Raw genomic sequence first — 26,703 nt, forward strand, 5'->3', positions numbered from 1 at the left:
AATCTGAGCAGGTTTTTTTCTTCAGCCCAATACAGAAAAAGGCTGTGAAGAGAATAACCAAACCTCAGCCAGCAAGTTTCCAGTATTGTTACCTTGACAGACCAAGGAAAAAGTCCACTGAACAAAACAGGCACTAACATGATCTGCTATAGCAAGTTTTTCCAAAATAAATGGCCCTTGAGTTTTAAGTTTCAGAGCAATAGCCTATTTCATTAATCCTAAAATTTTATGAGATAAAGTACTGATCACCTCCTACCTTGTGAAACTAGCAAAAAATAACATATTCCGATTATAAGTCAAATCCATGCTCCCCTTTTTTGCTATTTGTTTATACATATTTGTTTTTGGAATGAACTTTGAGGAAGATGACAGTCTAGGAGACCGAAGTCCTCTAATCTTGTCAACACCAACTTTTCCTATGATAGGGCTCGACAAATTTGTTTTGGAGCTAGGAGCCAGCCCAAAAATTAAGGAGCCAGACAACGTGGGTTCAGCGGTGGGGCGCCCTGGCCGGAGCGCAGCAGCCGCTCTCGCCTCCCGGCCCTGCCCCTTCCCTCCGCCCCTCTCCCACAACGTGGGCCCAGCAGCTGGGCGCCCTGGCTAGGGCATGGCAGCCACAGCGCTCCCCTCTCCCAGCTCTGCCACATGGGCGCAGTGGCGCCCTGGCCGGAGCACAGCAGCCGCTCCCCCCAGAGAAATACTAGGCACCAGACAAATTTCTAGGCACCATGGCGCCCGGGGTTTGTCAAGCCGTGTCCTGTGGTATCTTACGCATGGTGTGAAAAATGCAATGGACACCTACAGACCCAAGGATGAAGCCACCTAGCCAGGATGAAAAATATAAGCATCCCAAGCCAAGGCCACTCCATCAATTTAACATAGTAAATCTTTTGTACATAATAAATAATACACATTGCCTCAAACTTTCTGTTTAATTACATACAAAAGGCTGTATGTTGAGATTGCAAAGACAAGCACTTAAAAGTTAGGAAATGTGGCCCTCTTGTATGATACACTCTTTGATAACATACTATTTTTTCCCCGAACCCTTGCCTCATTTAGTACACAGGTCAGATTGTTCTCTGAGAATGTATTAGGGTTGAGTAATGAAGGAGGCTGTTGTTTGGTAGGACCCCTGCTTCACTTGTTGCAGAAGTTGGAAAGTGTGTAGTGAATAAGGCAGGGGATTCCTGGAAGAGAAAGGATGGTTCTATGGTTCAGGCAATTGAATGCTTCCCTGGAGAAATAGAGTCTATCCCTGCCTCTGCCACAGAGTTTATATGGGATTCTGGACACATCACTTAGACCAAACTATTGTGTGATCCTCAGTTTCTGGGTGTCCAATCTAAAACCCTGATGTCTGATTTGCAGAAGTGCTGAGGATTCCCAGTTGAAGCCAATGAGAGACATGCTTTGACTACATAAATTTTTTTTTTTTTTTGGAGGGGGGGTTGGGGGGGGGGGGGGAAGGAGGATCAAGCCTTAAGCATCTCCAAATCAGCACCTAAAATTAATTGACACTTGACCTTAATCTTTATGTGCCTCAGAGCAATCTGTAAAATGAGGATACCATACCTCATCTCACAGAGGTACTGTAAAAAGATAAAATTAATATTTGTAAAGCACTCAATTTCTATAATGCACCACAGAAAAAAAGCCTATAAGGAAATTAATTCTGTCTTCAGAGCAGGGTTTGAAAAGTGTGCCAGCATATGGAGACAAACATTAAACAATGAGGATAAAAAAGATAATCATAATGTCTATGCACAGGGGGGGAGGGGTGAATTAAGGTTGCACAAGCACATTTCATGCTGGCGTTTCCTAACTTAAGTGCCTGACTTTGCAACCTTAATAATATTCCTTAAATGTCGTTTTCCTTAAATGTATGCAATTTGCTAGGTTTTTAAAAAAGCAAATAGAAAAAAATGAATTCCATTATGCGGAATCATACTCATACCCATAAAGATCCAACAGGAAGGTTGGAGTCTTTAGATCCACAGACCTCTGCAACCTCACCTAATGGAGTTACTGATAGCAGTAGTGTGGACCAGCCATTAATTGGGAAGACACACACACACTGTGCCAGTGGGTTTCACAGATATTTGCTCACAGAGGAATATTGAGACTCAGGAATCTTGGATTCTCCTCCAGGTTCTGGAGGTGAATGCGCTCTGGTGTTCCCCAGAACATGTTCCCCTAATCTTGTTCTTGGAAATGGCTGAATAGTTTTTGCTGAAACGTAAAAAATAATCATCCTGAGGCAAACACCCAGTATGGAAAATTTCAGCTCAAATGGTTAAAATTTGGGAAAATTATAACCAACTGAAAACAGTGTCTTATGTGAAATGTCAGGTAACCTTAACCAGAGATGGAGCTACCAGCTCCACCTATAAAACATTTAAACTACTCTTCTCATTTCTTCTTTTGCTTCCGGGCTTCACATCATTTTCCTATAACAGATGATGGTGCATCTTTTTCACCAAAGTTGTCTTTGGGATCCATTTCCTTCCTCCCCTCCCCTAACATCTTTTCCTTTGCCCACATATTCTCGGCCTGTCTCTCTACGTTTTCTGACTCTCCTAAAAAAATCTCTCAAGATCTTTTTTTAAAACTTCTCATCACCCTTTCCCCTCTCCATTTCAGTTTATTCAGCAGACACCTAAGCTTATTAGCCAAAGTCTGATATGAAAGATAAGGCGCTCCAGTGTCCAAACGCAATGCCCAAGCGAGAAGACATCATCTTAACTCCTCCTCCAGCAGATGGGATCCCTAGAAGGATTCTGTCTCTGAACCTTACTCAGGGGTTCTCCCTTTCTATTGGCCTCTAGCTACAAGATGTTTGAAAATCTGACGCCTTCCTCAACCCCTTTTGGGCTGCGGTTCTTTGATATCTGCTCCCACTCTGGAGAGTGGGGTTCTCTCTTCTACTCTGGCCCACACACCAACAGTCAGCTTCAATGCCCAGCTCTGCTGCTACCCCCACGCCCTCCTCAAACAGCATCACAGCATGATTCTTATCAATTTCATTACTGCCCAGAGGTCTCCCAATAGCAAAAAGAAAACTGACAAGACTAATCTGTTTTTGATCTGCTGCAGCTTAGTAAAAATTAGTTGTGTCTGCAGACTTACCCTTTGCATTCACATATTCTCTTTGAAATCATAAGTTTTAGACATTTTTTTTAAACGAAAGCTTAGATTCTTCAGGCACTGATGATACTCGTCCGGAAAAGCATTCTATTAACCATAGGCATGACACTTTCTCAGAGTGCTCAGACCATAAACCACTGTTACCCCTCTGCCTCAGCAAGAAAGTGCTTTGCTTCCTGCCACACCTGTCATCCTCACCAGCAAATTCCTCAAAAGTCTGCCATTCTTAACCTGACCTTGCAGGTAACATTCAGTGAATCCCAGTTCCTGAACAACCTGGAAGAGCATTCCTCTGCACTATACAGTCCTTCTCCTGGGATTGTGATGGGAATAAGGCCAGGCTGACACCCACGTCCACAGTCCACGCACTGTCAGTCTCTCACTGCAGTTGGCCTGTAGTTTTTCCTGCAGCTGTCCAAAACCGCAGAATCCTCTTCCTGACTCAGCCCTCTGGCTAAGCCACAATCTGTGTTCCCACCTTCCAGGGGAGGTTTTGGCTCCTCGGCCACTTCCCCAGTGGCCACGGCAGTCATTCATCCCATCACTTCCTCAGTAACACCTGCAGTCACTTATCCTGCCACTTCCCAGTGACAAGTAGAGTGGGAGGAAGGGTCCCGGCCTAGAGACCCTGTGAATCGCAGCCTTTTGCTGCGCCCCTACTTCCTCTTCCTGCTGCTATCTCCCTGGGCCATTTCCCCCAGTCCTAGCATCTGCTTCACCTGCTCTCAAGGCCTGCCACGATTCACTTTCAATAGCCCGCCAGGAGCAACTCTGGCTCCCCCGGTATCTGCCAGCAGTAGCTCTGCCTCAGGTGCTACAGGCCTCTCAGCCTGTGGGAGACACAGCATTCTCTCCTGAGGCTCCAGGCCATGTCTGTTCTGCTCTGGCCTGCAGCTTCTTTTATATGGGCCTGCTGACCTTTGATTGGCTGTTTCTCCCTGCCTCTCTCCTATTAGCTGCCTTCCTAGGGCTGCTTTTACCCCTTAAGTGCCAGTGTGGGGCAGATGCCCCATCACAGACACTCACAGAAATTACCCAGTTTGTTGTCTCCAAAGAGAGAGAATAGCACCACCCTATTGGCTCAGCTGAGGACACACACTTTACCTTAATACACAGCACTGAGTTAGTTTATAGTAAAAGTAAGCATACATTTATTAATAAAGAATACCGATTTAAGTGATATTAAACAACAGAAAAAGATAGGTATGGTTACAAACAAAAACTTACTTTTAGTGACTAAAACTTTAATTTCAACAAGTTACAATCATTGCCTAAACAGTTCATCAAGCTATCATCATTCCCAGCCCCTCAAGCAGGAGGTCCCACCATTCACAGAATCAGAGGGTGCTGTTCCCTTTGCCCCCCATGTGATGGATAACAAGAGTCCCCTTTTCTCCCCTCTTATAGCCCAGAAAACCTTTGAAATGTATTCTTTGAAAAGAAAACCCAAACAATGTTCCTCTCCCGTGCTGCTGGTTCTCCAGGATGCAGGTACTAAGCCCCTTCTACTTCCTCTGCTTAGTTTGCTTTTTTGATTGGCTCGATCAGTTTGTTTACTTTAGACAACAAATGTACTTCTATTGACTTTCGCTTGGAATCCAGCCATGATGTTTTCACATCCGCCTGTTACTCTGGCCCAGGCGGACAGATAAATCCACATTCCTTTGACTAAGGCAGGTTTGTTTCTCAACTGCCTCCAAAATACATTTCTAGCACACATACATAACTCTGTATACAAAACCCCAACATATATCACAAAATGATATTCATGACCAGTATGGTCACCAGTTTTCATATGATACCTTGCAAGATACTGTCTGGCTAAATATTCTGATAGCAATGTGCAGGGGGAGCCTTTTGCCTGTTGGGATAGATGGGCTCTTAAGGTCACAGTAGGTGAGTTGGGTTTTTTAAGCTCTGCCTTATATCTCTTTAAAGTCTGCCTCTCCCAACTCCCTTCTTAAAAGACATCCCTTGATCCTGCCCTAACCACTGTCCTGTGTCTAGCCTTTCCTTTCTCAAAGAGCTTGAGACCATCACGTTCAGAATCCTCCAGTCACCCTGCCACACAATATCCTCTTGAGGTTTGTCCTAGTTATAGCACAGAATTCCCATTTTGTCATTGGGCTTCTAAATTTGCATCAAAGACGACTCCTCTTCAGGCTCAGTACAGCCTCTAACACTGTGAATAATTCCAGTCTACTGCACATCCATGTCTGTTGAAGTATCTTAGGTTCCAGCCAGCCATGGTTCCATATTTATATCTAATGGTTCTCTCCTAACAGTCAGAACTCCTCTGCACTAAGCCTTCACTGCCCGCTCACTGTCATTTCCTACCCGACCCCTCTCCCCTTTCATACATCCGTTAAACCTTAACCACTACTTTTATGGTGATAATACTAAACAGTAACATTTCTTGAAAAACTGATGACTTCTTTCTTTATCCTCTCTGGCTGTCCTGACCAAGGAAATCTTGTGGTTACCCCTAAACTTTTCAGTTAAATGCCTCAGACAACTAGTTCTCTTGGGCAAGAAGAGCATCTTCAAACATGACCCTCTCACTCCAGTCATCCTCTCATCTCAGATCTTCCACTTGCTGCCTTTGGATGTAATCATGGTATCTTCCTGACCCTGAATTTTCCTCTTATAACTATTTGTCTAACTGGAGAACCTAGGAGCCCTAGTCCTGGGACCAGGAACTCACTGTGCTAAGTGCTGTACAAATACAAAAAGACAGTCTCTACTGAGAGAGAGAATCTCTTCTTGCATCACCAGTTCAACATTGTACCCCAGTTCAACCATGTACACCATTGCCTGGACTCCACTTCCAGGCCTTCATCTCCTCTCACTTGCTCTATAGCCTCCTTCAAGTGTCAACCCTCCACACCCAAGCATAGGTAACAGAATGCCCTCCTTCTCACATGTACAAATAAGCATGACCGTGTCACTCCATCCTCAAACTTTGGCTTCCCAATCATTTTAGGACACAACTCAGTTAATCTTCATTATAAAGCAGGCTGTGGAGTTGCACCAACTTCTACTCACTTTCTTCTAACACCTGCTTCATCTCTTCATTTTATTATGGTTGGTGAACGGCTTTTTCCTCTGTAAATCCAGCTGCCTGGAACAACCTTCCTTTATACTTTGGGGACACTTTCCAATTTGGACACAGGTTCAACCTGACTTTCTGATCAACATTAGTCTTCATTTACAAGAATTGAGCATGTGATATGATGTGCATGCATTTGAGCAGGACTGTAGAATAAATGGGTGCTGCAAAAATCAGAGAAGTCTAAAAATCCTGCTTAACAAGACAGTATCTTCATTATATCAACTTATTTGACTTTAAAGCACCAGTGTTTTCTTTTAACCACTTGCATACCATATCTCCCAGATGTGTGACCATTCCAGTTAGAGAAGTGAAGAAGCACAGCTTTTGATATATAGGATGTCAAAGCACAGCCTACAGCATTCATTACCAGTCACCTGGCCAACAGTGGCCCTCATGTTTAATACTAATATGAGAAGGCGCCGAGCTAGATATCTGCATGCAGTGCTCAATCTTGAGATGAGCAAACCAAGACCTTTTGCATGTTGAGATCTGTAGTTTCCAAGGGCTACACTTTTACATTAAGAGAGGGTAGCTGCAATCTGTTCTCTTTTATGCATGTGACCTTTGAGCTCTTGCCAATGCAGCCTTCGACTGGATAAAGTTTGAATACCACAATGTACATCCAAAGGACTAAACAATTATGCCTTTTATTGCATGCACCTCAGATCCACAGGGCACAAAATGGATGGCTATTTACTAAAAGCTGCAAGCGAAAAAAGCGAAGCTACAAGCTGTTGCTTCAGGATCTTAGGCAGGGAGATGGCCAATGAAGTTGTTACAGCAAGTGTTCCCAAAAGAGATTTGGTTTTGGAAGTCTTTAACCTAAAAGCATTTACACATCATGAGAATTGCTTGAGGAAATCAAATCTCAAGTTCCGCAATCTTATTTCTACACTTGCCAACTCTCACCATTTCAGAGCACCAAACTAACCTCCAAGAGCCCAGAAAGGCTTCACTGAAACTCACTACATTTATATTTGGTTAAGTAGTTGGTGAATTTGATTTTGGTTTCCTTCACTATCCTTATAATGATATCTTTACACAGACTGTACAACATTTCTATGAAGCTTTAGAGTACAAATCAGTAAAAATTAGAGTTTACTAAATCCTTATTCCTTGTTATAGCACTGCCAACAACCACTCAGTCTTTATCTTAAACTATTAACGGGACACAGGTTTTTCACCTCTAGGCTGCTGGTACAAATCCAGCTCAAATAAGTAGTGACTAGCAGCTCTCACTATCTGACAAATGTTTAGTGATCTATGGAAATTAGTGTAGAGGGCACCTGGTTAGAGAATTCATCACAAAACTTTGCCATCAATGCTGTTATTTAGTGCCAGTTTTCTGGCAGAAATTCAGTAGAGGGGAAAAAATTAATGGGCCATAGAGTTAACGCCACTTTCCCCATTAGAGATGGTTCTTTTAGGTCAAGCTTGTACAGCAAATGCCTATGCTATGCCTCTCTACAGACAGAGGACTTCAGATGAGAGATTTAAAGCTCACCTTATCTCTTATCTTAGATTCCTCTTTCTTATCTTCCTATTTAGTTTAGTGTGCTTTGAATGCTTTTGATGCCACCATATTTTGTAGGTGTCTCAACCACCAGTAATCTCGCTGTGGGATTAGACCTTACTTCTCAGACTACTCCTCTTCCCTTCCTAGTTGAGGCTTTACATCTCCCCTTCATCCTAATATAAAGTGCCTTATGTCCCCAGTCTTGATCCACTTCTCCATATCTGATCTCCCTATGGGAGAACTCACTGCTAACTCAGCAATCACTTTTCAAAGAGGACATCTAACTCTACACCTCCCTCAAATAATTATTTCTTCATTTATCTTATTTCTCAGCCCATTAGCAGAAAACTACAACATAATTTCCTATTAAATGTTTTCAAGATTAACTTCTTCCTTTCAGGTAGAATGGCCTCTAATCTCTCATGCCAGCATTTATTCCCCTTTTCCTCTTTTATACATACACAAATTAATCTTATGTCTCTCTGAGGCTACCCATCACCTTAACTTTCACTCCCAAAACCACAAAATTTGGAGACATCCTGGACCATTAACCTTATTTTTCCTCTCTTCTGCAAATCATCCAATGCCATCTCCGGAACACTCACTGCTGAAATCTTTTATTTATGCTTTCATCACTTCTTGTCTCAACAACTGAAATGTCTTTTTGAAGACTTACTCTCAACATCAGGGAACAGAATGTTGCATCCAGACTATTCTCTTCTTTCATGAAGCATGACTATATTACCCCATCCTTCACCATGGTCACTGGCTTCAAATCCATCACCAACTGAAAACTGCCTTCCTAGTTTTCATAACAAGGGACTTGTTGCACCCTATCACAGTCATAGCCACTTCAAATAATTCTGCTCCTCCAGTCTTTGCTACCTTTCATCCTTCTCTTTGAAACTTCTCAACACTGCAGGTGACCCTCACTCAAGTTGACCCATCTGTGCCTTCTCTTTGCAACACCCAACTTGTTTTTTAATCTTGCTTTCATCGCTTCCTGTTTGATTTAGAACATTATTTTACAGATGCTAGACCTCAGATGCTGAAAACACACCCCAAGAGGCCAAGTATACCTTCCAAAGTCTTAAATACTACCTATGTCCCATCTCTCAACTGCTGGGTGAGAATCAAAACTGATCAACTATAGGTTTTTAAAATCACTGTTAAATTCAAAACATTAAGTTTCTAATCCTTTGTCAAGGAAGTACAAATATTATAGTCACGTGTACTCAACACTTATGTAAATTTTAATACAAATTGGGTGTGGGCTTCAGACTCCTTGCAAACTGTTAATGTTTCACTCATTCATCATAGAGTTCAGGTACCCTTAATTATATCCCTTTTCCTCAGTCCTGCACTTTCTATGCCCTTCACTGAGCTAATGTTTACTCATCTTCACTGCTTTTATATTTCTACTATTATTTTACTCTCTGCATGTCACTTTTCCCTTTCTATTTGCAAGAGTCTCTGTATCCAACTTTAAGGTCTTTTGACAAAGGGCTGAATATATCATACAGAAGGTGCTATCTAAAAATAAATTGCATGCATGCTGAGGGAGAGGGACCCAAGTGTATTATAATATTGCCTCCAATGATAAGATTTTACTAACTGGCACACAAACCACACTCATTATGAGCAACAGTTGGGAATTCAGCCTTAGGTAAAACATTTATTACCCTGGTATAACTGATCACTATAGATTAGACTGAAATTGAGTAAATGGCAAACTAACACATGAGTAATATAAGACAGTCTGTGTTCCATTCAGAATATCTAAGAATCGTCCTGTATAACAAGTGAATAAAATGCTGTGAGGACCTCACACCAAACAATGTCAGGTGATGTGCCAGTCTGGTGAGCATCAGGTATATATTTTGATTTAATCATTTTACTGAGGAATTTTATAGTTGAAGTGACGTTACACTCAGACAAGTGACACTCTGATAAGATGCACCTTGTTACCTACACATCTGTCTCCTCTGTTTTCAGTTTTATGTCCCTTAGTTCACAGGAAAAACCTGCAGCTTTTACTGCCATCAGTACTGCAAAGGTGATCTAACTATGGAGGAGCAAGCTGTGTTCTATTTTGCTTCATGAACAACAGGATTGCCAGCTCAGTTCGGATTCTAGAACCTTTATGTTGATAATGTTAAGAAGCAGAAAGAACACAGTATGACATTCAGAGAGCAAGCTGTGCTTTCAGTGTTGAAAGCATACAAAAAAGTTATTTCAATTTGTAAAGTATATATTAACATAAAATTTTGCAACTCTGAGTGCCTTTCCTCAGAAGATCTCAATATGCTTCACAAACAAATATGCCTTTTGGCAAATAAGTTTTATTAAATTGCTATGCACATATGTGTAAGTAAGTATATGCTCATTTCACAGATTTTGAAACAAAGTTGTGGTGATAAGCCCAGTAAATCTACTGAGGAGTCTTGATTCTCACGCTCCCTATTTATCACACCATAGCCACTAATACCAGCATTTCCCAAGTTTTTTGCGTTTGAATACCTCATTTTATGAATGTCTAATATCAGTTACCTTAAGCCTGATTTTAAAAGGTCTCACTCAATTCCAACTGAAGTCAAGAGCAGCTCACTTAATTAGTAAACTGCAATTGGAAATTTTAGCTGGGTAAGACTAAATGACTGATGTGACTTGTCTAAATGACTTTGACCTCTAAAAGTCAGGTCCAGAGTATCTCAAGTGGAACACTTAAAAACTGAGGTTCCCACAATCAGGGGCCACTTTGAAAATTTGGGCTGTCATACAGAATTCCAAGATGTCAGAGAAAAGGCTATAAAAATTATGTTAACATGGACTTGGCGGCGGCAGCAACTGTCTAGTGAAAATCTGAGGACAAACATTACAGCCCCAAGCATGAAAAAAGGTACTTAACTTTACTTACCCTTGTCCCAATTAAGTTAATGTGATTAAAGTTAAGCATGTGCATATGTGTTTATAGGATCAGTTCCTAAACACTTATCAGGGCATTTTGCTATTGACCAGATATTACAATCTCATCATTAAATTAACACAGCATTGCAAAATCACTTAAGTTTACCAGTTTAGGCATGTTTATCCACTCACCCTTTACCATGATGATAAGAGTTATAGTGATTTGCTCACGCAAAGGAAAAGCATTTGCCTTATGCAAGTAGAATTTTGCAAGACCAAACTAATACATACTACTAACAGTTCTGGGAGAGAGTAATTGAAGAAAAAGAGGAAAAAAAAAAAGAGCACTGGCTAGTAATCCTCAGAGGTCATACCCACACTACAAAAAAGGAGTATTTTAAACATGTTACATAACGCATTAACACACGTACAAATCCTAGTGTAGACCACGTAAATTGTAGGTTTAATATATCAGTCAAGATAAATCCTAACAGAGAACATACTCTTTACCTTTACCAGCTAACACATTAAAAACTACAACTTATCCTGTCTACACTAGGATTTTACCATGCATTAATGATTAGTTAACATACATAAAATACACTTTTTCTTCTAGTGAAGACAAGTCTTCAAGCCAAGTCTTAAAGTCAAGCAAAGTCTGAAAGTCTTAAAGCCAAGCAAAGATATGTTTTACTACTGTATATTGCCTTAAAAGTTGCATACATTTGCTTTAGATTTACTACTGTACCAAAAGGACTGTTGATTTGTAAACTTGGCTTAATAAATGAATAGACAACCCTTCAGTCACTGGAACAAACCCACACACTGTAGTGATTGGAAAGCAGTAGCATTACAGAAAGAGAAGGAACAGCATGTACTCCCAGGCATCCTCATTCAACACATCTCACTTCCTATAGCAACCACACAGATTACAGCCCACAAACAATCCCACCATGCTAGGCAATGGAGGTGGTGGTGGGCTTTGCTGCTCCTTGAATACTCTGCTCCTACTGCACTGAGGATCAGCTCCCACTTTTTAGGTATTGTTTGTTTCCCTTATAATCAGGCACAGTCTCTGTTGAGTTTAGAAGTACTTGGAAACAGGGATGCAGAACTCTTCCCAGGCAGAAACTCTCAACACACACATCAATACTCCCACTCCACCTGAGAGATTTACAAGGTCAAATATGCTATGATCCCTGACACAGAAGGTCCATCGCTATGCTTTTCACCTTGTCAAGCAAGCACTGGTCCTTGGAAGGAAATATGAAGGAAAATAGGTGTCCTTTCCAAGGATGGTAGACTCCAAAAAGATGATCAAGGAAGGAAATGGGATGGGGGTATCAGATTATGGGTGTTCCAGTCTTTCTCCAGGAGATAGCAGGGGGTGTCTACAGTGATAGCACATGGCAGAGTCTCAACCTGGGTACTCAGGGGTCTCTCCAAGGTCTGGATTTATCTGGAGTATCTCTCTTCAGGGAGAAGTTCAATGCCAATGCTAATGTTTTAGTGCTTTTGGCCTCTCTATGGAGAGATTTGGTGGGGCAGGTCCCGCAAACACTGGATATGCTGTCCAGGGGTCACAAGAAAGGTCTCTCCAGAAGAATGAGAGCTCTCTCACACAGACAGAAAGGAGTCCCAGTCTTCCTTGAAGAACCAAGGTCCCCACCATCTGAGCAGGGGAGGAATGCATGGAGAACAGGGCTCTCTTACCTAAGAGACTTACCTGGGAGCCCCTTCTTAGGGGCAAAGAATGATACCTACAGGGTAAGAAGAGTTTCTCTCTCAAAAGATGAGTCCCTGTCCCATGGCATGGCTATGAAGTGATCCCACCCTAAGGTGACAGAGGTCCTTCTCCCCGTGGGTCCCTCTCTCTGTAAGGGGTCCCACGTTATGCAGATAGGCATTCTTGCCTGCAGGCTTCCCACTGTGGGTTCTGCATAAAGGGAATGGGGGCCCCTCTGTCCAGGGGCACAGTCACAGGGGATCCCCTTCCCTATTTGGGGTCCTGCATTAGGGGGATCAGGGTCCCCCTCCCAGAAGGGAGTGTCGCCTCCCCACACACATTAAGGGGACCAGGGCCTGTCTGTGGGCTCCCCATCTGGGGGTCCCCCCCCGCACACACTCATTACCGGGGCTAGGATCTGTCCACCGGGGTCCCCCGCCCCACATACATGTTGGAGGGGGGGCCAGGGTCTGTCCCGGATATGTATGTGGGGGGGACCCCGACAGGTATGTTTTGGGGGGTCAGGGCCTGTCTCGGGTATCCCCGTCGGGGTCCCCCCGTCCTCACATATTAGGGGGGGCCAGGGCCTGTCCCGGGTATACCCGTCGGGGTGTCCCCCCCTCACATGTTGGGGGGGGCCAGGGCCTGACCCGGGTATCCCCGTCGGGGTGTCCCCCCCCTCACATGTTGGGGGGGGCCAGGGCCTGACCCGGGTATCCCCGTCGGGGTGTCCCCCCCTCACATGTTGGGGGGGGCCAGGGCCTGACCCGGGTATCCCCGTCGGGGTGTCCCCCCCCTCACATATTGGGGGGGGCCAGGGCCTGACCCGGGTATCCCCGTCGGGGTGTCCCCCCCCCCACTCGTCAGCGGTGTGGGGGCCGGTCCCCGAGCGCCCCCTCCCGGCCGGCCCCGCTGCCGTTACCTTCTTGACGGTGCGGGGCGCCTCGGTGACGGTGCCGTCGGGGCTGACCAGCGCCTCCCGCCCGGCGCCGCCGTCCCCGCCGTCCCGGTGCCGGTGCTGGGGGTGGTGCGGGTCGCTCCGCTTCATGGCCGAAGCCTGCGGCACCTTGGCCGCCCCGGGGGGGAGCCCGGCCGCCGGGAGCCCGGGGCAGCCGCTCAGGGGAGGCCGCTCGGCCCCGCAGCCCGCGCCGGGGGCCGCCGCCGTCGCCTCACGCTCCCCGCCCGGGGCCGGCAGCGGGCAGGGCGCCCCGGCCACGCCGAGCCCGGGCGGGTGGGGAGGCCCCGGCTCGGCCGGGCGCGGGGCCACGGCCGCCCCCTTGTCCCTGGGGCCGCCCAGCTCCTTCAGCTCCACGGCGGGGGCCGCCACCTGCACCGACATCGCTGCTCGCCGCCTGCCTGCCTCCGTCCTCTCCGGCTCCCTCACAGCCGGCCGCCGCCACCTCAGTCAGTCACCGGCCGCCGCGGGGCACCACGGGACGTGGAGTCCACCGCCGGGCCTGCGGAGCGGTGGCCGGGGCCGCCAGGACTACACCTCCCGGCATGCCCAGCGCTCCGCCTCATGGCGGCGGGGGAGGGGTGGCGCGGGGTGCCATGGGAGATGTAGTCCTCTCACCTGCCCGGCGGCTGAGCGGGGTTCCACACTGCACGCCGCTGTAGTAATGTGGGCAGCAGGGAGGGGGGAGGGAAAGCGGCTGGTCCCGTGTGCACCCCACGCACTCCTGTTCCACCGGGCCCAAGGTGCATTCAATAAGCCATGCCCTAGGCCTTCTGGAAGTCCGCAGCTTGCACCAGTTCCCGCCCCCCCAGCCCCGATCTCTTGGCTTGTATCTTGCAGCACCTCTTTCCCAGGCCCGTCTTCTTCGTTCTGTTTTTGGTCGGGGGGGCTTTTGTTGGTCTTCCAGGCCATAACCGCGCCTGCCTGGCAGGCCCAGATCTTGCAAACACAAAGCACAGGCCGTGTGCAGTGCCCTCAAAGTCCATTAGACTATAGCGAGTAAAGCTTCAAGGTTTGCAGAACGGGGCCCGAGGGCTGTCGACATCACACAGAACCTATTTTTTTAAAAACACAGCCCGGTTATTTGTGGTGCAGTCGTGCCTAGAGACCCCCAGCCACAACGGGGCGAAGCAGTGTACAGACACATAGCGAGGGACAGTTCCTGCCCCAAACAGCTTACAGGCTAAATAGAAAAGACAGTCAAAGTATAGGTGGGAAACTGAGGCGGCGCAAAGACGTGCCTGAGGTCACGCAACGGAGACAGGAATAGTAGCTAGACCTTCCACCTTAACAGTTCTACAGACTTGGAGCCTGCTACAATTTAACAACATCTGTGGCTGTTTTGCATGGAAGCAGGCACATCTGGCTTGAGGGTGACCCCGGTGACCTCCATATGTCTATAAGGATACAATTAGCAGCATTGCAACTTTTTTTCCCCTTTCAAACAATTTTCTTGGCTTTATAAAATATTAGATACCCAAAAACTTCGTTAACGCAGGGTCAGGTTGCTCAGGGCTGCCTTGTGCCTTTCCACAATGGTCGAGTTCAGCCACGCGCCAGACCTTTGAAAACTCGGAAATGAAGCATTAAGGTAACACGAACAAACCACGAAATACAAAGTTCAGGTGTATGCCACCCCCGCTCTGTGAATGCTTCTTTGCTCCCAGAGAGCGAGTGTCTCTCTGAGGATCTAAAAAAAACTGCTTTTCGGAGACCCAGTTCTTTGTCGAACCTCTAGTTGTTGAACTGGGTTTTCAAAAGCCATAGTTTTATTACTATTTGTATGTTTGTATTTCTGCATCCTTAGGGCTAGCGGCCTGGAGCCCATTGTGTTAGGCATGTACAAAAACAGAACACAGACAATCCTCGCCCCAGAGAGCTTACGGTCTAAGACAAGAGATAACAGATCGATGCAGACAGAGAGCTGGGGGAAGTACAAAGAAGCAATGAGAATATTGGTCAGCCTGATAGTGGTCTCTGCACCCCCAGTAGCCCAGCTGTTGTTAGGATTTTTGGTAAGACTCATCATGGAAAAGAAGGATAATGAGGTAACTTTGCAGAGGTTTATAGGGTGCTCACCCCCAAGCAGGAGGGGCAGCATGGGAGAAAGCGTGGATGCTTGTTTGAAAATGTAACAAGTGGGTGATGGAGGCTGGCAACATGGGCTGGCAACAAGTGAATAGTGAATGAGAGAGGATAGGGAGAGCGGGGATAGGCTGGGAAAGGCCATGAAAGTAAAAGCAAGTTTATGTTTGTTGTGACAGAGAAGGGAGAGCCAGTGGTGCAGGACAGTCAAGCTGCCATCCACAGCTCTGATCGCTGCCCTTGGTTAGTGAAGGAGAGTTAAGAGAATCTGGGACCCTGCTCACTGAAACGATGAATGCTTTCTTGGATCCCTCTGTGCACCTCTCATCCCACCAGTCCTTAAGAAACCATCACCACTCAGCTCAGCTGACTTCTCCACCTCTAACTTCCTATTCATGAGCCAGTTAATTGACAAACATTCCATAGGTCTCCCCTAACCCCACCTAGATGTGCCGATTCCCTCCCATTCCAACCAGGCTTCACTTCACTATGCGGAACTGGCAAACTATCACCCCGATGCTCTCTGCTTTGGCAGCTCATTGAACACTGGGCTGAGCTCCAGGTTTGGGTCCTTATCTTCAAAGTCCGCCATAGGAATGGCCCATGTAACCTGAAAGAACCACCTCCCCTGGCAGCTGCATTCCACTGGAACAATGGACCTGCCAGCCCCAAGACGGAGAACCAGGCATGCAGGGCACAGAGTTTTCTGGATATTCACTCCCAGAAAAAGTCAGGATGAGCACAAGCCTCAGTGTCTGCAGAGAAAAACGCAAGAGCTGCTGACCTTCCCAGGACAACCCCAACAAAGAAAATCAAGAACCAAATGAATCCCATGTCTACACTGCCCTGGAGTCCAGAGTAAGCGGGTTAAATAGCAATGCACACCAATGGGCTGCGCTGTAATTCTGCCAGGCGGCTGCTGTGGGCGTAAATGTAAAGATCCTGAGTTCACTCCCACTTAGTTCAAATTGTGGGACAGTGTAGACGTGCCCGAAGCCAAATCACTGCAGACTTGTGGTAGGCAAGAAAGAGAGGGGAATATGTGTACAGTTTATGATGGAGTGACACACTCAGATGTCATGGTGATGAGTGCTCTATAAGTCAACTGACGGATACAGGTGAAGTAGTCATCTTGCTGCTGAGATCTATATATATATATTCTAAACATAGGAAAAGTCAATACCCTCCTACACCATTAACTTTTCGATGGCATCCAGTGCACTATATGCATGAACTCAAGATGATTCCGACCGTCTCTGCTTAATCGCATTTGTGCATTTGAGCTGAGCAATCTGATTTCCCTACAGCTATTGATTTGTTCTGGCCATGTCTCTGGGCTGGCCAGTGTGATCACAGGTTTCATTCATTTCATTAAAGAAAAGGAGACCAGATGGCCAGATAGCACTGACATTTGTCCCTGGGGGTGGGGGATACGGTTAAATGTATTCATTGCTAATGTTTCCCAGATTCCTTGAAACCTCTTTTCCTTGCCCAATGAATGCTCACTTGGTTATTCAGGTGGCCGGGGGACCCTCTGCATATTTATCTCCTTATACCTTCCAAAACCACTTATATTAAAAAATGCTTTCAGACTATGAGATGAGAACACCCAGGGGCCTCTTCCTGAGCCCAGTTCCATCCATCTAGGCAGGGCTGGATTAGTGCAGGGGCTTTAGAGGTTGCAGCCCAGGGCCTTGGGCTAAGGGGGCCCTGCAAAAATAAATCCCGGTGGCTGGTGAACCGCCCGTTCAGGGAGGCTATCCCCCAGCCCCGTCCCGTCCGCCTGAAGCCACGCTCTTCCACCCCTCTCCCGTCAGAGTTCTGCCCTGGGTGACCCAAGCACCAGCCAGGTTGGCCGGGCGGTCCTGGTCCTGGAGCGCCCTAAGCGCCCCCAGAGCCCATGCTCCAGCGCTGCCCCGCCCCAACCTACCCTGGCCGTCCTGCACCCCAGCAGCCTCCCTTCCCCACTGCCAGAGAGCCCCAGCACCAGGCGCAGACCCAACCCGGCCCCAGACTGGCTAGTCCACCCCAGCCCCTGAAGCGCCGCCAGTCCACGCCACGCCACAGCGCCAGCCCGCCTCACCCCCAGGCTGGCTAATCTGCCACAGGCTGGCCCAAGTGCTCCCAGCCCCCAGAGCACCACAGTAAGGGACCCCACAAAATTAACAGCCTCGGGCCCACAGGGGCATTAATCCAGCCCTGCATCTAGGTACTTATATTGCCTCCATTACCATAGTATCTGAGCCTTTCTCAGTCTTTAATGTATTAATACGCATAACATACTTGTGAGCTAGGGAAGTATTATCCCCATTTTACAGATGGCAAACTAAGGACAAACAGACAAAGTGACGAGCCCAAAGTCACACAGGCAGTCTGTGGCATAGCAGAGAATTGGACCTGGGTTTCCTCAGTCCACCCTAGCACTCTAGTCCCCGGAACATCCTTTTCGTCCACACTGTGCCTCGGTAAAGTAGGAATACAATGCACGCTCCACTCTCAAGATTAAAAATCCTGAATGTCTGAGTCAGCTCATCCGCCACCAAAATATCACAGCCACCTTGTGGAGGGGCAAATATCTGGACTGGAGAAGCAGCCGCTTTTAAATTTTCTTGGACATTCCTCATTTAGGTCTGGCCTACACTTAAAAGTTTTGCTGCCATCGCTCTATTGGTTAGAGGAGTGAAAAAACCACACTCCTAACAGGCAGAGCTATACCAGGAAAAAGCCACAGTATATACGCTATTACAATAGCAATAAAGTCATTTTGATGGCATAGCTTGTTTCATTCAGGGAACTGATGTAAGCTGCTTCTCTGCTAAGAAGGTTTGCCAGGATATCTACATATTCTAGCATAGACAAAGCCTTAGATATTGATCTACCATGACCTATTTATCTTGAAAAACCCCCAAAGTCCATAGAGCAAGGAAGCAGTGGGGCACTGCATGGCAATGGGATATCATGTGTAGTGACAATCAAGGGTAGCGTTTGCTCTCTTTTGCGATTTCCTACAAATTCTAAGCATCCATCTTTAAAAGTACGTTCCTTTCTGTCCCGTGAATGGCTCCGTTAGCTGCCCTCTAATGCCAGCCTTGCAGAAAACTTTCTCTAGCAAACATAACAGCAAAAGTGCTTCAGATACATCTTTGCCCTTTGTGTTCTTCACAATGAAACCTATTCCTGGTCGCCAGATTTAGCAGCAAGGAAGCTAGGTGTCTCTCTGCCCGTCACTCATGTAAAGTTTTCTCTTAGGCCTGGTCTCTAAAACAGACGTAAAAGAACTCCACTGATCTGTTTCGCCTCCTCCATGCTTCTGAAAGCAAGATGGCAGAGAGCCTGGAAACCAGTGTGAGGAAGAGCAGCTTATGGGACTTACAGGAATTTTTTTTAAAAAAACAGCATGAAAATAGCAGTTTATTGGATGGAGCAAAGGGAACTGTGGGAACTTGACCCCCCCAGCTTCCACAATTCCCCATGGGGGGATGTTGTTATGCCACAAGCATGCTGTGAAAACGTCCCACAAAGCAGTGAGCTGAACAGTCGTGGGGGGGGGACGACACACGACGACACGACATTGCGATGCTTACCCGTAATGCTGCACATCTTTTGCTGATATAACCTCTGGCGGTGAGGAGGCAAAGGCCGACGTGTCTGTATGTGTTCTAGTGACATCACAATATCGGCAGCCGTATGCCAGCAGAAATGCTACCGGTGAAACCTTCTAGCACAGATGTGGCACAGATAAATCCTGTGTTGGGGATTTAGTCCAATATCATACACTGATGGCCTGACACAAGTGTAACTTCCCCAGTCCTAAGCCCTAGCCTAGACAAGGAAAGCTGCGATTCACACTGGTGCAGCTTACCCCTGCCATTCCTGTCACAGGTTAGGCACATGGTTATTGTGTTGTGTGTGGACAAATATTCCTCTCCAGGCCCCTGTAATTGATAAGGCCATCCTCTATTCCACAGCACAAATAAGTGGGAATCTTCCTGCCCTTTCTGTCACAAGTGCCTTCCTGTGCAACGGTTCAGTCCAAAGCAGCCTGTGAAGAGCTACAAAGGGATCTCACCAAAGTGGGCGACAAAATGGCAGGTGAAATTCAGTGTAGAGGAATGCAAAGTCATGCACATTGGAAAACACCATCCCAACTCTACATACAGAATGCTGGGGGTCTAAATGAGCTGTCACCACTTGGGAAAGAGATCTTGGAGTCGCTGTGGAGAATTCTCTGAAAACATCCGCTCAACGTGCAGCGGCTGTCAGGACAGCAAACACAATGCTGGGAATCATTAGCAAAGGGATAGATAATAAGACAGAAAATATTGTATTGACGCTTTATGCCCACATCTGGAATACTGCCTGCAGCTCTGGTCGCCCTATCTCAAAAAGATACAGTAACACTGGGAAAAGTACAGAGAAGGATAACAAAAATGATGAGGAGTCTGGAACAGCTTCCATATGAGGAGAGATTAATAAGACTGGGACTTTTCAGTTTGGAAAAGAGACGACTAAAGGGGGTGGATATGACAGAGATGTATAAAACCATGAATGGTGTGGAAAAAGTGACTTAGGAAGTGTTATTTATGCCTACACATAACACAAGGACTGGGGTCACCCAATGAAATGAATAGGCAGCGGGTTTAAAACAAACGAAAGGAAGTGCATCTTCACACAATGCAGAGTCAGCCTGTGGAACTCATTGCTAGGGGATGTTGTGAAGGCCAAAACTATAACTGGGTTCATGTCTATAAGCATAGAGGTAAGTTAATGGAGGATAATGGCTATTAGCTAAGATTCAGGGATGCAAACCCCATGCGCTGGGTACAGGTTGGCCTCTGACTGGCAGAAGCTGGGAGTGGACGACGGGGGACGGATTACTGGATAACTGCTCAGTTCTGTTCATTCCCTCTGACACCTCTGGCATTGGCCACTGTCAGAAGACAGGACGCTGAGCTAGATGAACCACTGGTCTGACGCAGCCTGGCTGTTCTTATGTTCTTACGTACTTGGAGTCAGTAGCAATAAGCACATTTCAAATGATAAATTGGGCCCAGATCTAATAAGCATCACAATTTTCTGATGTTTGCTTGGAGCTCATCAATATGCAAAATTGTGTTGGTAAGTACAAGGGAAGGTCTTGATCTGATGAGGACTTCAAGGTCAAGAGGACATGTGCCCTGGGGCCCAGCTGTTCCAGCCCTCTGAGTGTGACATGCAGCTTCCCTGGGAGGTCCATGTGCAGAAGAAATCCCATAGGGCTTTGTGCTGTTGTAATCCTTAGCTCAGCTGGAACCCAGAAGCAGCAAGGGCACAAAGATGAAAAAATAACTAGACGAAGCTATAGGTGGTTGATCTAGTAAGGGGATTACAAAGAGGTTACGTTCTTTGTTTGCTTCTTTAGGCTGCAGAAGGGAGGCTAGGGAATTGGTTTTAACTAAAAGGGGGGGAAAGACAAATAAATAAGAGGGTGTTTACATTAGCAGTGTTGGTTTCTACCCTTTCTTTTCCTTTCTTTTCTTCCTCTTTGTGCAACTGGAAAATGTAATTGGAGTTGACATTCGAGAAACTGTGCCGGTGACACCTGATTAACTAAGCAGATGTGATTTTCCATTCAGGCCGTTTACTTGTTTTTGTTGACACTTAAATCACTCAAATGCTTGGGACAAAAAAAAAAAACCCCTCTTAGTTAAAATCCAAGTGACATGCTTAGTAATCTGACAGTTCACATCCCTGAGACCTCCAAGGAGTTCTCCACCAAAGCCAGAACCAACAAAATGCAACACTCCTGATATTTCAAAAGGTAAATCCAAATAATTAAAGGCACCAATTTCACTTCCATGCCTCATTTCCCTCTTGCAAGTCACCTTTAACTAAACCGCTTCAGATTACAAATCAATCAATACATTGAAAGATTCCTCCTGAAAGTGAAGCCCACGTTTGAGAAAGGAGGGCAGAGGGAAGAGGAGAATGTTCTTTTATCTGAGCAAGCCTAAGCATCACTAGAGATATGCCCCGTTTTATTCAACGGTGTCATTGAGCACCCCTGCTAACTCTGCCAATGAAGGGAGGTGAGCTGACTGTAATGATGCGGAGGGTGGCCACGCTGCGTTCACAGTTACGGTCAGCAGTTTCCTAGGCTATGGCTTGTTTATAGCTGCATAGGCCAGAGGAAACTGAATGGTCCCACTTACATTATGGAAGGGAGGATGTGTTGTGTGTATTGGTTAGAGGACAAGGCGGGTAACTAGGACTCCTTATGCCTAGTCTTGTTTCTCCCAAGACTTGTTTTGTAGCCTTAGCTAAATCGCTTAGGGTGAGACCTTGGTCGCCTATGCAGTATATGTCCCTGAAGTGCTTGCACGCTCTGCAGTGGGGCTCATTCTGTTTATCATTGCTCAGTGACTCCAGACAATGTGGAGTTTCTCAGTTTCTTTTTCTGGTTGCATGCCTTGCAAATTCAACCGGGGATCTGGAAGTCAAGTAGTAAAAAGGTATTTTTGACACTGCAGGCAATACCCAGGAATCTGCATACACAGGGGGGCAGCTCCCTTCAGGATGGAGGTTGTATTTTTGCACACTTTTTTGGTCACAACAGCACTGTAATCTATCTCTGCCTCAGTTTCTCATCTTTTAACTGGAGAGGGGGAAAAAAGAGAGCTAGAGAGAGATGCAAGGAGGCTGCCTTAGCTAATGTTGGCAAGGCATCTCACCTTACCATTATGGGAGAATGATTATCCCCTGCATCTGCGCTCTGCTTGGCATAACAGAGGGGCAGGAAGGGCACATCAGCAAACCAATTAGAGCTCCCTGATTCTGGGGGGCTGCTGCGCATCAGGCCTATCCTACGTTAGAGCAGCCTAGGGGTTTCTCTAACTTATGCCACTGGCCTAAGAACGTGCCCCTATAAGTGCAAAGTATTTGGTTCTGCAATGAAGACAGGTAACTGCATTTCAGCGATTCCTTGTATACCTCGATTGTAAAGTACTTTAGGACTCTTGCATGAAAGATACTGTGGCCAGGTCAGCACTAGAATCTTCTGACAATGTAGTACTGTTAATTCGTGGTGTGATTTTTTACATTCTATACTGGCAACAGCCCTAGTGTTGACACAGTTGTACCAGCATAAAAGTCCTTCTGGCACTATAGCCTATAGTGCCAAAAGCACTGTTATCTATCGCTGTTTTTGCTCAGGGAACTAATGTGAACTATACTGGCAAAAACCTTTTTTTGCCGTATAAGCTACTTCTACCGTAGGAGGGTTTGCTGGTCTGCCTGCCGACCAATGTGACTTCCAGCACCATAACGCAAATGTCTAGATGCCAGGGAGAGAGGTCAGATATGGTTGGGCCTGGTTATCGCGCACGTCCTACAGTTCACTCCAAGTTTGCATTTCAGTCTTCAGAACAAGCAGAACCAAAAGGCAGCATAATTCTGGAGTCATTGAAACTGGCGATGAGCACAGAACAGTCATTGCTGTGGCCAAGAAATGCTAGTGAGAGAACAGAATCTGTAAGTATCCAGATGGGGAACAAATATTTAATAACGGGCTCTTCGGTCTAGAGAGAAAGGTCTAATACGATCCAATGGCTGGAAGTTGAAGCTAGACTAATTCAGACTGGAAATAAGGTGTACATTTTTGACAGTGGGGGGTAATTAACCATTATAACAATTTACCAAGGATTGTAGTGCATTCTCCATCACTGACCATTTTTAAATTAAGACTGGATGTTTTTCTAAAAGCTCTGCTCTAGGCATTATTTTGAGGAAGTTCTCTAGCCTGGGTTATACAGGAAGTCAGACTAGATGACCACAATCCTTCTGCCTTTGGAATCTATAAATATATGGAATGGAGTGGAAAGGAAGCCAAATAAAAGGAGAAATAAGAAGATGGGACATGGAAAATTATGGGCCCTTAGTACCACGAGTGAGATGTTACACACAGGAGATTATTAATCAAGGGGGAGGCCTGAAATAGCTCAACTCCAGGAGACCACAGGCTCTGACTGCGACTAAGCGTAGGAAATCCACCCAGGAGACAAGTCTCGGGCTTGGTGTACAGTTCAAAGTTAGATTGACATAGCTTCATCGACCAGGGACGTGAAAAGTCCATACCCCTGACCGACATAGCTGTGCCAACCTACCCCCCTCTCTGGATGCAACTGTGTCCATGAAAGGATGCTTCCATCAGCCAGGGGGGTTTCCTACATCGACAGAAAAATCCCCTGCCATTGGCGTAGGCTGGCTCTACGCTCTGGGGTTACGTTGGCAGAGCTACGGTGACATAGCTTTTCCAGCATAGTCTCTCAGGCAGAGGAGACATACCCTTAGAAGCAGCACCCCAAAGTATGGCCAGTTATTCACAGCTGATGTGAACTAGTCAAACCCCCTTTAGTTTGCAAACCCCGGGCCTGGTCCTCGGAGATCCTGGATGTCCTACACACCCACTAACTGCAAAGCCGACGTGCACTGGTCACAGCTTGGAGGAAGGTGCATTGATCTAACCACTCAGCTGTAAAGTTGCCCTGGGATCAGAATCAAACTGTCAGGGATCAGGCCCTGCAGCAGAGCCAGTCCCCTGGCAACCCAAGAAGCGCCGCTGGCCTACAGCAGGCACCTGACTGCACCACCTGATCAGTAAGGAAGGGCAGCTGCTCTCTCTCTGGCTGCTCAGTGTGTTCTTCCCCCACAGCTGTGATCCTCCTGGTGTTTGCTGCTCCGCACCTTGCTCCAGCCCTGCTCCTAGCCCTGCTCCTGTCTTGTGTCCCAGGCTTGCTCCCGCTGAGTCTCTGCCACCTCAGCTTGCCCCTGGCGTGGGTTTCCTCTCCCTGACCCTGGTTCTTGACTCCAGGTCTGACCCTTGATGTGGTTGCTGATTCCTGGGTCTGGCTCTGACTCCTGGCGTGGCTACTGCTTCTTGACGTTGGCCCTGGCCCTGGGATTGGATCCCTTTCCCAGCTGCTACTTTGGCCATTTGGCCTGATCACCCATGGCCCAGTCTCTAACACAAACTGGGTTCATCCAGGTTTCTGCAGCTTCACCGAGAACAAAGAACCTGCAGGCCAGACTCTCTCCTCGTTTACACCTATGCCACTGCAGGGACATGTTTTCAAAAGGGCCCTTCCCTCGCCCTCTATTCGTGGACATGCAACTCTGAGCGAACAAAAATGTGCACAGGTATTTTTGGAGCATGATTTCTATTCTCTTCTCCAGTGGTTTTTATATTGCACTCGTCACCGTAGTGTCTGGGTGCCTTTCAGTTGCTCGTTAAGGAACATGACTACACATCTGTCACATGCTGTGTGTTCTCTCATCCTCCCTGCCCTTCCGGGGAGGGAGAATCATAGAAACGTAGAACTGGAAGGGATATTGATGTCATCAAGTCCCATCCTCTGCACAAGGGCAGCACAAAGTATTATCTAGACTATCCCTGAGAGATGTTTGTCTAACCTGTTCTTAAAAACCTCCAGGGATGGAGATTCCACCACCTCCCTCGGCAATTTGTTTTAGTGCTTAACTACCCTGCCAGTTAGGAGTTTTCTCCTAATGTGTAACTGTAATGCGTGGGACCGTCCCTCCCTGTCCATCTCAGAGGGAGGCCATGGCCCCTCACTACGCTGTCTCTATGGGGCTGAGGCTCAAAGGGGAAATTAGCACTTAAAACAGGGGCGGGGTGCTCTGGTCCCTCGTGTAGGGAAGGAAAGGGAAACCAGCCAGCCCGTGGTGAGATACACTGAAGTTTGTAAGATTGCTGAAAGCGTTAAACCTAGTTTAGAATGCATTTTGCTTGACCAAGTCTGACTTGCTATCTTTTGACATAATCACTTAAAATCCTTCTGTAGTTAATAAATGTGTTTGTTTGCTTTATCTAAAGCAGCGCGCTTGGTTTGAAGTGTGTGGGAGACTTCACTGGGAATAACGAGGCTGGTGCATAACAATTTCTTTGTTAAATTGACAAACGTATATGAGCTTGCATTGTTCAGTGGGCAGCACTGAACACTGTAAGATGGAAGTTCCTATGGTTGCATCTGGGACAGGGGGTATGACTGGGGTCGTTCTGTTGTATAATCGAAAGAGTGGCTGGCTAGAATCACTCACTCACTTGGTTAGAAGCAACTTGCTTGCTGGTGGCGGTGCGTGAACTCTCCAGGAGTGGGGGCTCTCACAGCAGAGCAGGGTAAGACAGTGAGAGACTGGGGTGACACAGGTATACACCAGTCCAGAGAACATCACACCAGTGCCACCCTACTCCACAGGGCGCCACCTGAAACACGCGGCTGCAGCTCCAGGCCACAACCCAACTGGATTATTGTCTGGTTCTCCTGGGCTCCTTCCTACCCCTATTTCCTGCTGTACCTGGGCCTCGAGGTCACCGTCCAATGCCCCAGGGTAAACTGCAAGCAGTAATCCTAGCAGCTCCTCAGTGTCGCAGGCCACAGGCAGCTCCAGTGACTCCTCCAGGCCCCCCGGTGACTCCTCCGCACCACAGTGGCTGGGTTAGGTTCCAAAAACAAGGAAGAGGCATCATCCTCCCCCAGCCACTCCAGCCCAAAGTCCGGAGGGCTCGCCTTTTATACTTCCTGTCCTGCCCCTCTGCATCCAGCGGGGTGGGCGTGAGTGTTCTGGCTCCACCCACCAGGGGTGGGCAGTCCCTCCTTGTCCGTCTCTGAGGAAGGCCACGCCCCCCTCACTTCACTGACCTAAGTCTCCCTTGTTGCAATTTAAGCCCATAATTTCTTGTTCTGTCCTCAAAGGATAAGGAGAAAAATGTATCACCCTCCTCTTTATAACAACCTTAGATGTACTTGAAGACTGTTATCAGGTCCCCCTCTCAATCTTCTCTTCTCCAGACTAAACAAATCCATTTTTTTTCAATCTTTCCTCGTAAAGGTCATGTTTTCTAGACCTTTTCCTTGCTCTCCTCTGGATTTTCTCCAATTTGTTCACATCTTTCGCAAAGTCTGGTGCCCAGAACGGGATACGGTGCTCCAGCTGAGGCCTTATCGGGGCGAATAGAACAAAAGAATTACTTCTCGTGTCTTCCTTACAACACTCCTAATACTTCCCAGAATGACGTTTGCTTTTTTTGCAACAGTGTTACCTTATTAACTCAATTTTAGTTTGTGATCCACTATAACCCCCAGTTCCTTTTCTGCCAGACTCCTTCCTAGGCCATCATTTCCCATGTTGTATTTGTGCAGTTGCTTAATCCTTCCTAACCGAAGCACTTTGCATTTGTCCTTATTGAATTTCATCCT

General features: G+C 46.7%; 1 protein-coding gene across 1 annotated transcript in view; it reads right to left on the minus strand.

Moving 5' to 3' along the window:
• AHCYL2 (adenosylhomocysteinase like 2) overlaps positions 1–13,859 on the minus strand; it is a 183,121-nt gene extending 169,262 nt beyond the window's left edge. Inside the window, exon 1 of the mRNA XM_067534980.1 lies at positions 13,331–13,859. Coding sequence (XP_067391081.1) covers positions 13,331–13,747 — 417 coding nt within the window. The 5' untranslated portion in view covers positions 13,748–13,859. The remainder of the gene's footprint in view (positions 1–13,330) is intronic.
• Between the last annotated feature and the right edge of the window lie 12,844 nt (positions 13,860–26,703).

This window comes from Emydura macquarii, unplaced genomic scaffold, assembly GCF_026122565.2.
Source record: "Emydura macquarii macquarii isolate MOO-44397 ecotype Brisbane River unplaced genomic scaffold, CSIRO-AGI_Emac_v2 contig_3470, whole genome shotgun sequence".
Taxonomy (NCBI): domain Eukaryota; kingdom Metazoa; phylum Chordata; order Testudines; family Chelidae; genus Emydura; species Emydura macquarii.